At 32.4% G+C, this 13221-nt stretch overlaps 2 protein-coding genes across 10 annotated transcripts; one reads left to right on the top strand and one right to left on the bottom strand.

The window, feature by feature from the left end:
* Positions 41-3194, bottom strand: LOC107622865 (GDSL esterase/lipase At1g29670). The gene is made up of 4 exons (XM_016324920.2): positions 2846-3194; positions 1726-1850; positions 1371-1616; positions 41-739 (listed from the first exon to the last, which is right to left on the bottom strand). Exons 1-4 carry the CDS (start codon positions 3102-3104, stop codon positions 260-262), a joined length of 1110 nt encoding a protein of 369 aa, XP_016180406.1. The 5' UTR covers positions 3105-3194; the 3' UTR covers positions 41-259.
* LOC107624267 (programmed cell death protein 2) lies at positions 6671-12727 on the top strand. 9 transcript variants are annotated; one of them, XR_002355017.1, is made up of 13 exons: positions 6671-6950; positions 7077-7181; positions 7288-7418; positions 7511-7608; positions 8171-8259; positions 8344-8452; positions 8558-8712; positions 8799-8869; positions 9074-9188; positions 9305-9426; positions 10468-10607; positions 11117-11313; positions 12048-12375. XR_002355017.1 is itself a non-coding variant. In XM_021112935.1 (11 exons), the coding sequence occupies exons 1-11, from the start codon at positions 6765-6767 to the stop codon at positions 11125-11127; spliced, it is 1173 nt and encodes a 390-aa protein (XP_020968594.1). In that variant the 5' UTR covers positions 6671-6764; the 3' UTR covers positions 11128-11642. The 9 variants fall into 9 exon arrangements, 4 of the variants coding, with proteins under 4 accessions (XP_020968594.1, XP_020968593.1, XP_016182242.1 ...); XR_002355018.1 differs by lacking the exon at positions 10468-10607 and having other exon boundaries at positions 12043-12727; XR_002355019.1 differs by lacking the exon at positions 12048-12375 and having other exon boundaries at positions 7077-7160; positions 11117-11642.

Genomic DNA, 13221 nt, shown 5'->3' with positions numbered 1-13221 from the left:
CTTATTTAAGCAGACGAGTGAACTGATCACTATAACATGATTAGGCACAAGAAGTTTCAATCAGTAAGCAAATAAGTTTTACCAAAATTCATTACAAATTGCACTTGTATCTGTGAACGCTACTTAGACATTATTATAAGTATAAATTACGGTATAGAAAAGAGAAAATTTAAGAGGTGTTTCCTCTAGTATACATATGACATAATAATAATTAAAACTTGGGGAGAAATTGAAGAGAACATTGTAGAGGATGTGAATCTCAGAGAGAGGCTAAGCGATTGATATCAATAGGGTAAGCATCAGATGAAGATTGAGCACTGTAAGCCCTTCTACCAATGATTGTGTTGGCAGCGTCCGTTGGATGAAATGCATCCCAAAACACGTACTCCCTTCTGTTCCCGCACGCTGGTTGCAGGGGCAGACATGTAATTTGACCATTGTTCCTCCCTATTCCGCAACACCCTGCATTTGTAACTCTGAAACCATAGGATGCAGGGTTGCTTATAATATCTTGAAAGACACCATAAGTGTTGATGTAGGTGAACCTTGCATCGGGTAGCTGATTGTTGAGTTGATCAACAAGGGATTTCAATCCATTGTTGAATATTTGGTTTGCTGAATTGATCTTTTCTACACATGTTGTACCATCTGGGCTATTTTGGGCCAATTCATTAGGACTACAACCTATCTGACCTACTCCAAATAGCGCCATCTTCCTTGCTCCATAGTTATACAGAATCTTCAGAAAAAAAAAAAAGGAAACTTCTATTAGTTAGCTTTTATTTACAAGCACGAGACACTGAAATAAGAATATAGAGACACAAAATCGTATTTAACAGATAAAACATGAACGAAAAAATTTAGAGAGCCAACTATAACATAAACCAACTCAAGTCAGTTCTTTATATTTTTAGTTTTCAAATTCAAAAAATTAGGGTAGTAAAAAGTTGTTTTTTCTTTTTTATAAGAGATCTCATATTTTTCAACTAGTTGATTAGCTCTAATTAGCTACCTTTCTAATTGGTTCTCTAGCAAAATCGGATATGAAAAGACGTTGTAAATTAATATATTTTGTATCTATCATAATAGAAACAACACAAAGATATTAACAAAAGACACAAATTATTTTTTTATTATTCTTGTTAATTTTATATAATTATATTTTTTATTATTATATATTTTTTTAATTTTTTAAATGAAAAAAATTAAATTAAATTAAATTTTTATAATTTATTTTAATTTATCATCAAATAAAATACAGAAATATTAATTTTTGTCCTATCTTATCATGTTTTTAGAATAAAACATAGCCATATTGACGTATTATTTGCAAATAAAAGTGAATAAATGAAGGGGAAAAAGAGAGAGACCCTGAGTTGCTGAGCATATGCTTGAAGAAGATTATCGGCATATTGTTGTGGTGTGTATTCCCTGCTGGAGGAATATAATTGTGGCATGAAATAGTTGTTAAGGTAATCATTGCTTCCAAGTCCAATTGAGTAAATGCACTTGCTCAGGTAATTTGCAGCTTGGTTCTCATCTCCTAGTATATTTACAAGTTGGGCTACCGTCTTTTGGTAATTTTGCACTTGCCCACTGAAACTAATACGGTCTCCCTATAAAAAGTTAACAAATTTTACACAAAACAACATAATTATTTTGCATGCCCAAAAATAGAAAAACCTTCTAACATTTTTGAAGAAATGAAATTAAATTAAATAGTACCAATTGCCTTCCAGTTTCTTCTCTGATTCCAGCAGCTGCTGATGCATAGTTGACTCCTTTGAGTATTTCTTGCTCACTGGCGCTTGAAAACGGAGGTATGTAACCATCAAACCCCAAAAGCTCAGCTGTTAATTAAATTAATAAATTCCAACATAAATTAGTTAGAAAAATTTCATGTATGCACATATCTTCCCCCACTACCATCTTTGTTAATTTCAAAAATATTTAGTAACAAAAAAAATAGCCAAATTCAGTCATAATTTACCTTATTTAATATTTATTAATTATTATGACAATTAATAAATTTTAAATAAGATAAGTTTTGACTGTTTTTTTTTGTCACTATAATATTACGGTTAATTTTGATTTTACTAAACCACCCCTCCAAAAAAATTTTGTACATAGGTATATATATATCATCAATAATTAAGGTGACAAAACTGACAAGGGCATGTGTTAGTAGAATTTTTATGCTGGTGCACTTTAAATTCTTCTACCGATCAAAGGACTACTATCTTATACTGCATATTAATGGCATACCTAACAAGCCCATGTGATTGGAATTCAATTTAAGTAAGGGGTAGGCAAAGACCTTCTAATATGGTGCCAACATTTATATGCATAAATAAAAAATGAACGCATGCATGCATGAAAAAACAATAACTCAAATTTAATGATTGAAAAACTGGCCCTAGATTGAAAGTCGATAAATTTATTTAAAGGTAATTAATTAGCCATATTAAAAGATGTCAAATCTTAGACGGTTGACTATAGATAGATATTAGGTGGAAACTCAGGTGCAGTCGACTTCACGTGAAGTTGATAGGTAAGAGCCGTTAGATGAAGATTTAGTCAAATCAATCAAATCATCTAATGACTCTCAGCTATAAACTTCACGTGAAATCGGCTGTACCTAAATTTTCACCTAGATATTATTATTATTATTATTGTGAATTTGTGATTAGTTAATAAAGATGGTTATGACAATGATAGATGACGTTAACAAGCAAGGTCATGCATGTGAAAAGCAGTTAAAGAACCTTATAAAAAGGATGTGATTTTAATTAAGGACATGATATTCATGCAATTTAGATGAGTTAGAAGTTAGAAGGAAACTCACTAATGACATCAACAGTGGTTTTGCCATTGGAGAACCTTCCAGTTGGGCCACCAAAGTCAATCCCATAAGGCAGGTAATTGGCTTTAGCCAAAGAGTTAAGATTGTTGTTGTTGCCATTGTCCACCAATGAGTCCCCAAATATGAAGTAGCATGGTACCTGTGGTGCACCTTCAACTACTTCACTACTACTACTCAGAAGAACCGCCACCAGCAATGTTGCCACTATCATCTTCACAATCCACTTCATCATGAGCACCATTGATCTAATTGAATGAAGCTAAGTCACCCTTGGCAAAGTGGAAGCTGTGTTGTTTACTTTGTCGATGCTATGAAGTATTTGTGAAATGAGAACAACTATATATAGAAGTAGAAGAGTACCGAGTATGCTTTATTTTGTTTTATTTTATTTTTTACAACTTTTACAGTTGAGAGTGTTAGTTAGGAACATTAAATTCACGCGGACATAATGTGATGAAGAAATTGGAAGACAGGGCCAAGCTTGGCAGTGTACCACTACCTCTTAATATTATATTATTCTTATCGAACTTTGCAATTATGGCAATTTTCGCATTATTAGTAGTAGTACCTTAAACATTCATTATATATTATATGTATATATTTTATGATGCGCTAGGAGGGGTGTGGTTATTCGATTTAACCAATTAACTGAATTAATTAAGCACAAATTAAAAGAAATGTTCACATTGGCTACTTCCTATATATCGTATTGTCGCTATCATATTAATTGGGCTCGCGCTGGTGTTCGTTACTCAATGGAACCAAACTATATCTATAGTAAAAAAAAAAAATGTGAAAACTCATTTACAGTTGACTTGACGTGAAGTTGAAATTTGATAAATGTTAGATGAAAATTTAGTCAAATCAGTTAAATCATTTAACGGCTTTCAATTATTAACTTCACATAAAGTCGATTGCACCTGAACTTTTATCCTAGTAAAATCATATGTATGGTTTATAAACGGGGTAATGGTTTATAAACTGGGTAAAATATTAAATAAATAGTATTAGCTGGCTACTGGGAATGTTCAATACAAAAAAGATATAATAACATGTATGAAATGATGACATCCAAAATTGGTTAATATGAATTACAGTAATCATTATTTCTCCTTATGAAAAAAGAAAAATATCTTTGTCTGAAAATAGTATGCATCGTCGCCTACGCCTAATAAGGGTGATTTAATTTTATTTGGTTGCACCATATACCAATGTTTGTTATCTCAAGTCGCATTATTCAACATTCAGTAGATTTAAATTAGGCATGAATATTGGTGGTTCTGGATTAGTTAATATTATTGATTGACAACAAACTATTATGATCAGCATATCGGTCACGCACATGGTTAGATATAGCATTTGAATGAAACAAATTATTATATAAACATAGATAGGGTATGGCTATAGATAAAATGTCAATGGAGACAACTGTAACAAAATACAAGACTAGGGAGTGATGTGTGGATTAATTTGCACATATATATCTACAAATTAAAATGGATGATATGCCTCAATTTATCAAAAGGGTTTATATATCTTGTGTTTTAAAGATATATATTAATATTACAAATTAATTTTTTTCTAAATTTATCATCTATTTTAAAGACATATATTAACAAAACATAAGATATCAAACTTAAAACCTTAAGGTAGAAAGTTAATGGGTAATTAAGCGAGAGAACATAAGATAAAAAGATATCACATCCAACTCAAAACCTTAAAGATAATAATTTAATGAGTTTTTCATCTTATAAATTCTTCACTCTTCCTTACTTTCTGTAATGTGGGACTAACTTTATGCGTTCCTCACACTCGCAACATTAACACATATATAAAACAATAACCTTGTATATCTCATTCTATCTCCTTTTAATTTTAATTTGTTATGATGGAACTTTGACCCATTCAACAATTAACGATGCAACTCAATAGACAATAATAATGAGTGTGCTTTTCCAAAGGGAATTAATGAGAGATGTTGAATTGAATGAAGGAGAAGGAGAGCAGTGTTTATGGCTTCATTTAGTCAACAAATCATAAATGGTGGTGGGTATAGCTAGAGAGAGTAGAGAGCAGAGAGGAGTATGTAATGGTTTTAGCTAGAGAGAGATATCAGATATAGCTGTCACGCCGTGTAAAGTGAAGTGCAAGCAAAAATTGCAGACTCCATTAATCCTTAATTATCAGCTTAACCTCTGCTTTGCATTTTCTGTGTCGGCGTTACCCTTTCTCCATTCGCTCGCCATCAACATCCCCTTATGCCTTTGGGACCAAACTTATTTCTTATTATAACACTATTTATAACTTAACTTTTTATATGTGGCAAAATTATATATATGCTAATTAAAAAAAATTTGTTGAAATTTATGTGTAGTCAACTTCAAGTATAATTGATAATTAAAAATAATTAGATGAAAATTTAGTCAGATCATTCAACTATTTTTAACTATTAATTTTATATAAAGTTGACTGGATCTGAATTTTTAAGGAAAAAAATTCATTTGTACTTCTTTTTACTTTGTATTAGCTTTGTTCTCCTTTAGTTATTGCTTTTCATGGATCTATGTAGTTACAAATATAAATGAACAAGTAACTATGCAAATTAAACATTTGGACAATCAAGGCGTCATGCATTTGTTGTTGAGGCACCATGATCACATGCACATGGGTCGTCGTCTTAATAATAACGTGTTTGGAGCAGTACGTGAGGCAGAGGTCAAATCACTATTACGCAGCTTTTTTTTATCATTAGATATGGTCTCCTCCTTAGATCAAAATTATATATTCAATCGACTTCTTTTCCCCCATTTTTCTATGGCCAAATCACTATTGCATAATGCTCAAACGATCTATTACAATTCTTAAGTAAGAAACAAACTTCTCATTGATATATACTCCATGCATGATGCGTATCTATGATGAAAAAGGTCTAATAACGGTGTATTTGGTTAATGGATTTGAAAACGTGATTCCTAATAAAAACCATATGGTTATTATTGTTTGGCCAAGTTCCAATTTCTTTACTCCTTAATTAATATGCTTTGAGCCAAGTCAGCCTAATCTCTATGCTGCCTTGCAAGTTGTGGTTGACATTTTCTTTGTCGGTGTTACACTAGTTTTTGCATTGGGTTGCCATCAACATCTATCCCCTTATTATCCCACCAATTCAACAACAGGGAGTTGGGTAAAAACTTATTTCTTATTCCGTTTATGAGAGCAAATCATTAAAGATGTGCTCGAAAAATTAAGTACGGATAAAAATAAAAAATTTAAATAAAATAAACTTTTATTAAGGAAATAAATTTGCCTGACTAGATTATGACAGTCATCTTTAACATTTACTGATTTTATTATTTTACTTTTTATATTCAAAATTTACTATATTAATTTTTAGATTTTTTTTATTGAATCAACGAAATATTATCAAATTATACACAAAATTAAATAACCTCATTTTGATTTGGAGGATGAGGCAGATAATAATATAATACGATCTACACATTATATAAATTTTTGTCTTTTTATTTTTTGCTTTATTTAATCATCAAGACGAAACGACTTCGTTTAGCTCTGTATTTAGCATAATAAATTATAATTAGTTTAATATTTTATTCGCTAATTTATTATTAGAAAGAGTTTATAGATTAATATAACGGTCAGAATTAGCTTTTATGGATTAATATAATAAATTTTGGGCCTTGGCTTCATGGGACTTGGGTTTTCAACAAAGAGAACTGCAAGCCCACTCTATCTTGTCAACTACAAGTTGTTTATTCAGAAATTTTATTATCCGGTTTAATCTGGTTCAATCCGGTTCATTTATTCGATAGCCTGACTGGTTTGATATTCAGAGCTTTGCCTAAAACCCTACTCCTGAACCTTCGTTCTCAAGCATACTACTATGGACGTTGACGCCATAGGAGACCATGCCGAGAAGCTCAAGTCCCTTCGAATTGACGAATACGAAGATGATGACGACGACGATGACGAAGAAGAAGAAGCTGTCACGCTTGGTTTCGTTGAGAACCCCAAAAATGAATGGTCTCTTGAGCGCCAATTTTTCCCCAGCAAAGCTGGCGGAGTACCGGTACTCCCACTATGCTTCTGTGTTCATCCCTCTTATTCAATGAAACTAAAACCTTGCTGTTATATAAAAAAATGGAAAGTTTCAATTTTTTATGGTCGTATGTTCATTTTATGAATATTGGTGTAGGCTTGGCTTGATCCTGTGGATATACCATTAGGGAGGTCATCAATTTGTGACATTTGTGGCGAACCTTTACAATTCTTGCTTCAGGTATTCTATTCATTCAAAGATGTGAGTGAAATTTCAAGTTAGGAGAAGTTTTAGCTGCACCAATTAGTAGGATATATCCTTTTTCTTCTACCCAGCTAAGGGATTAGTGGAATTCTTGAAATGATAGGTTTATGCACCTACTAAGAAGGAAAGTGCATTTCATCGGATGCTGTTTGTTTTCATGTGCCGTTCCATGAAATGTCTTCTCAGGGATCAGCATGAGCAGTGGAAACGCCACCCGGAGAAGCCATCTAGAAGGTTGGTAATGTCTGACAACAAAGAAAGTTTTCTTCCATTTTTTTGGGGTTCTTTTGGCCAATCAATTCTGATTGTGTAATGATTTATTGAAGTGTGAAGGTTTTCCGTTGTCAGTTACCTCGCTTTAATCCTTTTTACTCAAGTGAACCGCCTAAGTATGATGGGAATTACAAACCTTCTGGCATTGGAGGTTGGTTTATCATCATTTTATTTTTTGGCTCTTTTGTTGGGTATCATACATATATTAAATGTATTTGCTATTGCAATTTGATTCATTAATTCTAGTGTTTGTGTGATTTTGTATCTTGGGAAAATGGGTATCCATGATTATCAGATGGTCTCTGCTTCTGTCTCTATGTGGTGTCTGTTCTGTTTTTCAATTGCTAGTTTTCTTAGTTGTATCTGTTGATTTATGAATTTTTTAACCGGTGACTGTTTCATCATGAAGAGTAGCATTCTAGAGTTATTGCATGAGTTATAGAGTTCATGTGTGTGTACATGCAAGATGCAACCCATCTTTTTGATCTTGTGACACCATGCTTTTGCTACATTTCAATCTCAAAATTTGATTCCACAAACAAGTTGCTCTTACATTGTATCTTTATTGTTCTTATACTCTGCATTATTTCTACTATTATTTTTGCTTTGTATATGACTGATATATGGCCTGCTTTTACATTAAGATCGCTGTATTAGTACTTCTATTGATTAGGCATATTTTATTAAAAGATAGGATTCTCTCTTTCTTTTAGCTACTCTTTGCAATTGGTGTGGAACATGGAAAGGAGATAAACTCTGCAGTAGTTGTAGACAGGTGTGGTACTGCTCTGAGAAACACCAGGTAGTTGAATTGATTAAATGTCTCATTTAGTCTCCTTTTCACAAATTTCATCCTATAAAATTCCTTCCCATTTTCAATTTGCAGGTAATGAGTTGGCGCTCAGGTCATAAATTTGTTTGCCAGCAGATGAAAGTTTCTTCACCTATTGGCGAATCGAATAAAACTGGAGCCACTTCATTGGAGTCTCATAAAGGTCACAGTTGTTTAAGACCTGTATATTTCATGAGTCACGTAGGTTAATCTAAAATTTAATACTTTCTAGCATAATGTTCATTACATCTGATGTCTTACCATACAGTTGGAAGCAAGAATGTGTGGCCTGAATTTGAAATCATCATTGAACACGAAAGTGAATATAACACAGACATTCCTGAGGATAACGACTTATCTAATTCCTTGATCTCGAAGAACAAGATTGATGACACAATGAATTCACTTATGGATAGTTTTCAGGTACTATCTGCAGCTGTTTTCATCACTGAAATTATCTTGCTTATTGTTTAAGCATATCATTTGCTCACAATATTATTTGCAAACAGGGTGATGATGACAAAAAGAGTTGGGTTGACTTCCAAGAACGCATTGCCAAGGCCCTCGAACAAGTGTTGAGGTGATTATTATTTATTTAGAGTGCTTAACTGAGTTGAAGAACTTCTTTCAGCGTCTTCATGATGGCAGCTTATTTGCTAAAAATGTTCCAAAACCAGATTTTCTTGCCTAAGGGATAAACAAATTCAAAATAACCCAAGTAATTGAACTGATTTCAAGATATATTTCCATTCAATTGACTGATACAAACTTATGGTAACTACAGGTACTATAGGGATACAAATGCGAAGCCAATATGGCCTGTTTCGAGTGGTCGGCCATCCAATGCTGATATCCCTAAATGCAGTTATTGTGGTGGACCAAGATGTCATGAATTTCAGGTAGTTAGATAGGCGAGAAGTTTTTGCTCGAAAGGTTCTTCATGGTTTTTCTATTGGTGTTGATGTTACTTTTAGAGTTTTAGTTAATAAGCTGTTATTATTGTTGGTGGCGCCAGATTTTACCACAGCTGCTATATTACTTTGGAGTAGACAATGAAGCAGACTCTTTGGATTGGGCTTCAATTGTGGTGTATGCATGTGAAGCTTCTTGCGAAGCAGGTTTGCCTTACAAAGACGAGTATGCTTTTGTTCAACTTTTTTCACCTTCCCATAATACAATACACTGAAATTTTGACCTTGCCCCTGTATTAGAAAAAAAATTAAGATGTTTTTGTTAGACTTTTTGGATGTGGGGATAGGAATATATGCATTTACCTTAGTCCTCAACTTTGAGGATCATGACTGGTTATGTGTAATTTATAGTTTTTTGTTGAAACTTTTCTCTTTCATTAGAAGTAGGCTCTTTTGACTTAATACTCAATTTGGTCCTTGAACTTACATGCGAGTCTCAATTTAGTTCCTGAAGTTTCAATTGCCTCTATTTAGTCCCCAAAGTTTATAAACGTGCCTCATATTAGTCCCTGAAACGATTTTTAGTATAAAAACGTTAATGGAGCACTGTTATAGACTAGTTAAAACTTGTAAAATGATGCAGTTTTGGTTTTGGCATTTAAATAGCTCAAAAAGGGCATCGTATCACTTATTTTGTTAGGTAAAATTTTAATAAACACCATTTATGATGTTGTTTTTGGGTTATTTGAGTGCCAAAACTAAAACGACATCATTTTACAAAGTTTAGTGTGGCATTCGGCTGTTCACGATAGTGTTCCGTTAACGTTTGTACGTTGAAAATTGTTTAAAGGACTAACATGAGTTATGTTCACAAAGTTTGGGGACTAAATAAAGGCAATTAAAACTTTAAGGACTAAATTGAGGCTTGCATGCAAGTTTAGGTACTAAATTGAGTATTATCTCGGCTCTTTTTTGTACCTTTGTGTTGTTTTTGGAGTTCCTACTATGTATAATGTATTTTTCTTTTTTCTAGAGATATTTTTGTTCGTGATGCATTAACCATTTAATCAGTAAGGCATTGCAAGGGTCCATAAATCAAAGTTCAAAACTTAATCAAGAGAAGAGAAGAGAAGATGATTACACTGTTGAATAGAAGCTTCTTTAAATAAAATAGAACTTCACTAAGTTGATGTAGACGGAATATGATAACACGAAATGAATAATATTATGCTTCTCTACCAATTGACAATAGACTTGTTTTTTAAAGGGAAAAAATACAAACAAGAAGCCAAGTTAGGAAATTGAATTTAACACAGTAGCTATAGCTCAGAATTTCGATCAGAAAGAGGAAAGAATTGCAAGAGCGAATCCTTGAGAAGCGGAATCAAAGAACTAGGACAATCAAAGGTTCTTCATCTCTTGTTATTTGAACATAATTTTAAATTTTTTTTATGTATGAGAGTTTTAATATGATTACTGTTTTTAATCGGCCCACTTCAAACTGCTAGATATCATCTCAAATTGAGTTTGATTTAGAATTTGAATTTATCAAATCCAATACAAAGTATAGCAAATTATATAATCCGAGACAAAGACACACTAACTAATTCATTATATTGCTCATTCATGAGATGATAGAATATATGTGAGGCCTATGCCATTTTACTATTTTAGAGGCACAATTTAATTTCGGTGGTGATTGGTGAATCTCAACACTCAAAACAGGGAGAAAATTCTGCCTCTAAAAGAGGGCCATGGATTCTTTACTCCCATTTTTATGTGGGAGTATCATTAGCCAACACTAAAATAATTATAAAAAGAACCCCATTTTTTTGTTTTTAAAAAAATCAATAATTAGATATTGACCCTCTAATTACTTTTTTTTACACATTTTTCTTTTTTCTCTTTAATTTCAGATTCAACGTAGCGGTGAGGGTGAGACATTTGGTCTGCTAGGGTTTTTTTTCCCTCTTTCAATCACTGTAGCGGTGTAGCCATTCTCTCTTCCTCTCCCTCCGCAGTCTCTCTCGTTCGCTTCAGCCGCCGCCGCAACCCGCTTCCCCTGCCGCCGCGCAACACGCTTACCCGCCGCCGCAACCTAATTTTCTATTAGGTGTCGTTTTTTCCCAATCTCTTGTATATGATATATTTTATTGTTAATTGTCCCTTTATGTGTTTTAATCTATGTTAATTGCTTTCATATTTTTTGTATAATTCAAATGTGCAGTTGTCCTTTAAGCTTTTGATTTTGTTCTTCAAAGTCTCGCCTATTTGTTTTTCTTAATATTATACAGTAATTTTCAATTCTCTTTGAAGACGTGTTGTTATGGCTTACGAATGAACTTGTGTCAATTTTATATGAGAAATAAAAGGTTCCACAGGTCTAGCATGCACACACAAGTGGTACTAAAGCTGCAAAGATAATTCTAAATTTTACTGACATTCAATTATATTTTTGTTTCTGAAGCAGTGTCTCTTTTTTGTTTTTGTCATATTAATTACAAACACAACAACACTACATAATTCAATTGAAATACTCATTGCTGTATATTTACTGGAACATTGAACATGAAATCATTCTCAATTGTATTAATGTTGATCACTGGTTTTAGAGTTCCAATAATTTAGAAATAGCGGTGATCTCAAAATGAAAATAATAATAACAAATATATAAAGTTGACTACATGTGTAATTTTGATTTAGTTAATTAGATCAGTTACTGTTCGAGTGCAAACTGAAAAGGTGTAATAGCATATAAAATTAAAGTATAATAATAAGACAATATTCATTAATTTTGAATCTTAGAGCATAACAAGTAGTTAATAAACAAAATATGAAAAAGTGTAGGAGAGGAAAGAGGCACACAAAACCCAACGGCTGCTGTGCATCTTTTAATTAAGGAGCTTCTGCCTCATCTGTTCTTGTTTTTTGAGGTAACCTTTATCTTGTGTGCGGAAGATTGTCATAAGAAATTGCTTGTTGAGATTTGTAGCACCTGTATTTGTGTTTTTTTTCTTCTTTTTTGTTATTTAGAATGAGGCAATCCAAGCCACAAAATACTTACTTTTATTTAGCCTTTAGAAGTATTATAGAAATAGCCTTTGGGGATTTTTGGTGCTGACTTTATCTTCTTCCAATCTCTGTTATACTATAATTTATTCAAGCAAAAAAAAAACAAAAAACAAGAAATAAGGAGATTGACTTTAGTGAAAAATTCACTGTGGCTTGGGGTAATGTTTACATACATACTTTTATGTTGTTGAAAATATCTAATTATCAATTCTTTCAGAAATAAAATAGTTTGTCTCAACTTGTTAGTATCTTTTAATATGTTTAGCCTTGTTTTTCACACATAAAGAAGAGTCTTGCTCCACTAGCTGACCTCATCTAGTGGGACAAGACTCTTCTTCTTATCTTCTTTCAAATTACTTAAGCAACTTATTTAAATAGTATTAGAAAATTGTTATTCGAATTAAAGACGATCTGTTGTCATTGTTGCTCTCTTGTATATTATGGATTCTCTTTCCTGTCATAGGGCAAGCTGCCAGATGTTTCCTAGAAAAACACATTGGGAGATGGATATTGTAGGAGCTAATTGTTTTCTTATTTTTTCAATTTTGCCTCTTTAATAAATCCAGTTTCACCAAAATGAATAAATAAGTAAACTACCTGATGTCTCCTGATATTTTTATCCTTTGTATCCAGAAATGTTGTTAGTAATAATGAAATTTGAAATTTTAAAGGTTCTATTGAAATTATATGTTTGTGATAACTACAAATTTAGATGTTATATTCTTATCGAATCACAGAAAATTATATTTTACACACTGTTGAACTGTATCATGCTTGTTGATTTTACATTTATTTGACAAATGCAAAAGCAACTTATCACATATAAGAAGCTAATTAAGCATTCTTGTATGTCTTGTCTACTAGTAAAGTAGTATATACTTATATTCAGACATGTTTTTATTTTGAGATGTAGTGGATTTGAGTACCATTTACTTTCTGGTTAATCTCA

This window comes from Arachis ipaensis, chromosome B10 (genome assembly GCF_000816755.2).
Source record: "Arachis ipaensis cultivar K30076 chromosome B10, Araip1.1, whole genome shotgun sequence".
NCBI lineage: Eukaryota > Viridiplantae > Streptophyta > Magnoliopsida > Fabales > Fabaceae > Arachis > Arachis ipaensis.
This window is presented reverse-complemented; position numbering and strand designations above follow the sequence as displayed.

Bases quoted from the DNA above. Each gene is read 5' to 3' on its own strand.
- LOC107622865 (XM_016324920.2), bottom strand. From the start codon at position 3,104: ATGGTGCTCATGATGAAGTGGATTGTGAAGATGATAGTGGCAACATTG. The intron at 1,617-1,725 runs GTACTATTTAAT...AACTTTTTATAG, and splicing joins AAGAAACTGGAAGGCAATTG to GGAGACCGTATTAGTTTCAG. The intron at 740-1,370 runs GTCTCTCTCTTT...TTTTTTCTGAAG, and splicing joins CATATGCTCAGCAACTCAGG to ATTCTGTATAACTATGGAGC.
- LOC107624267 (XM_021112933.1), top strand. From the start codon at position 6,765: ATGGACGTTGACGCCATAGGAGACCATGCCGAGAAGCTCAAGTCCCTT. The intron at 8,870-9,073 runs GTGATTATTATT...TGGTAACTACAG, and splicing joins GCCCTCGAACAAGTGTTGAG to GTACTATAGGGATACAAATG. The intron at 9,189-9,304 runs GTAGTTAGATAG...TGGTGGCGCCAG, and splicing joins CAAGATGTCATGAATTTCAG to ATTTTACCACAGCTGCTATA.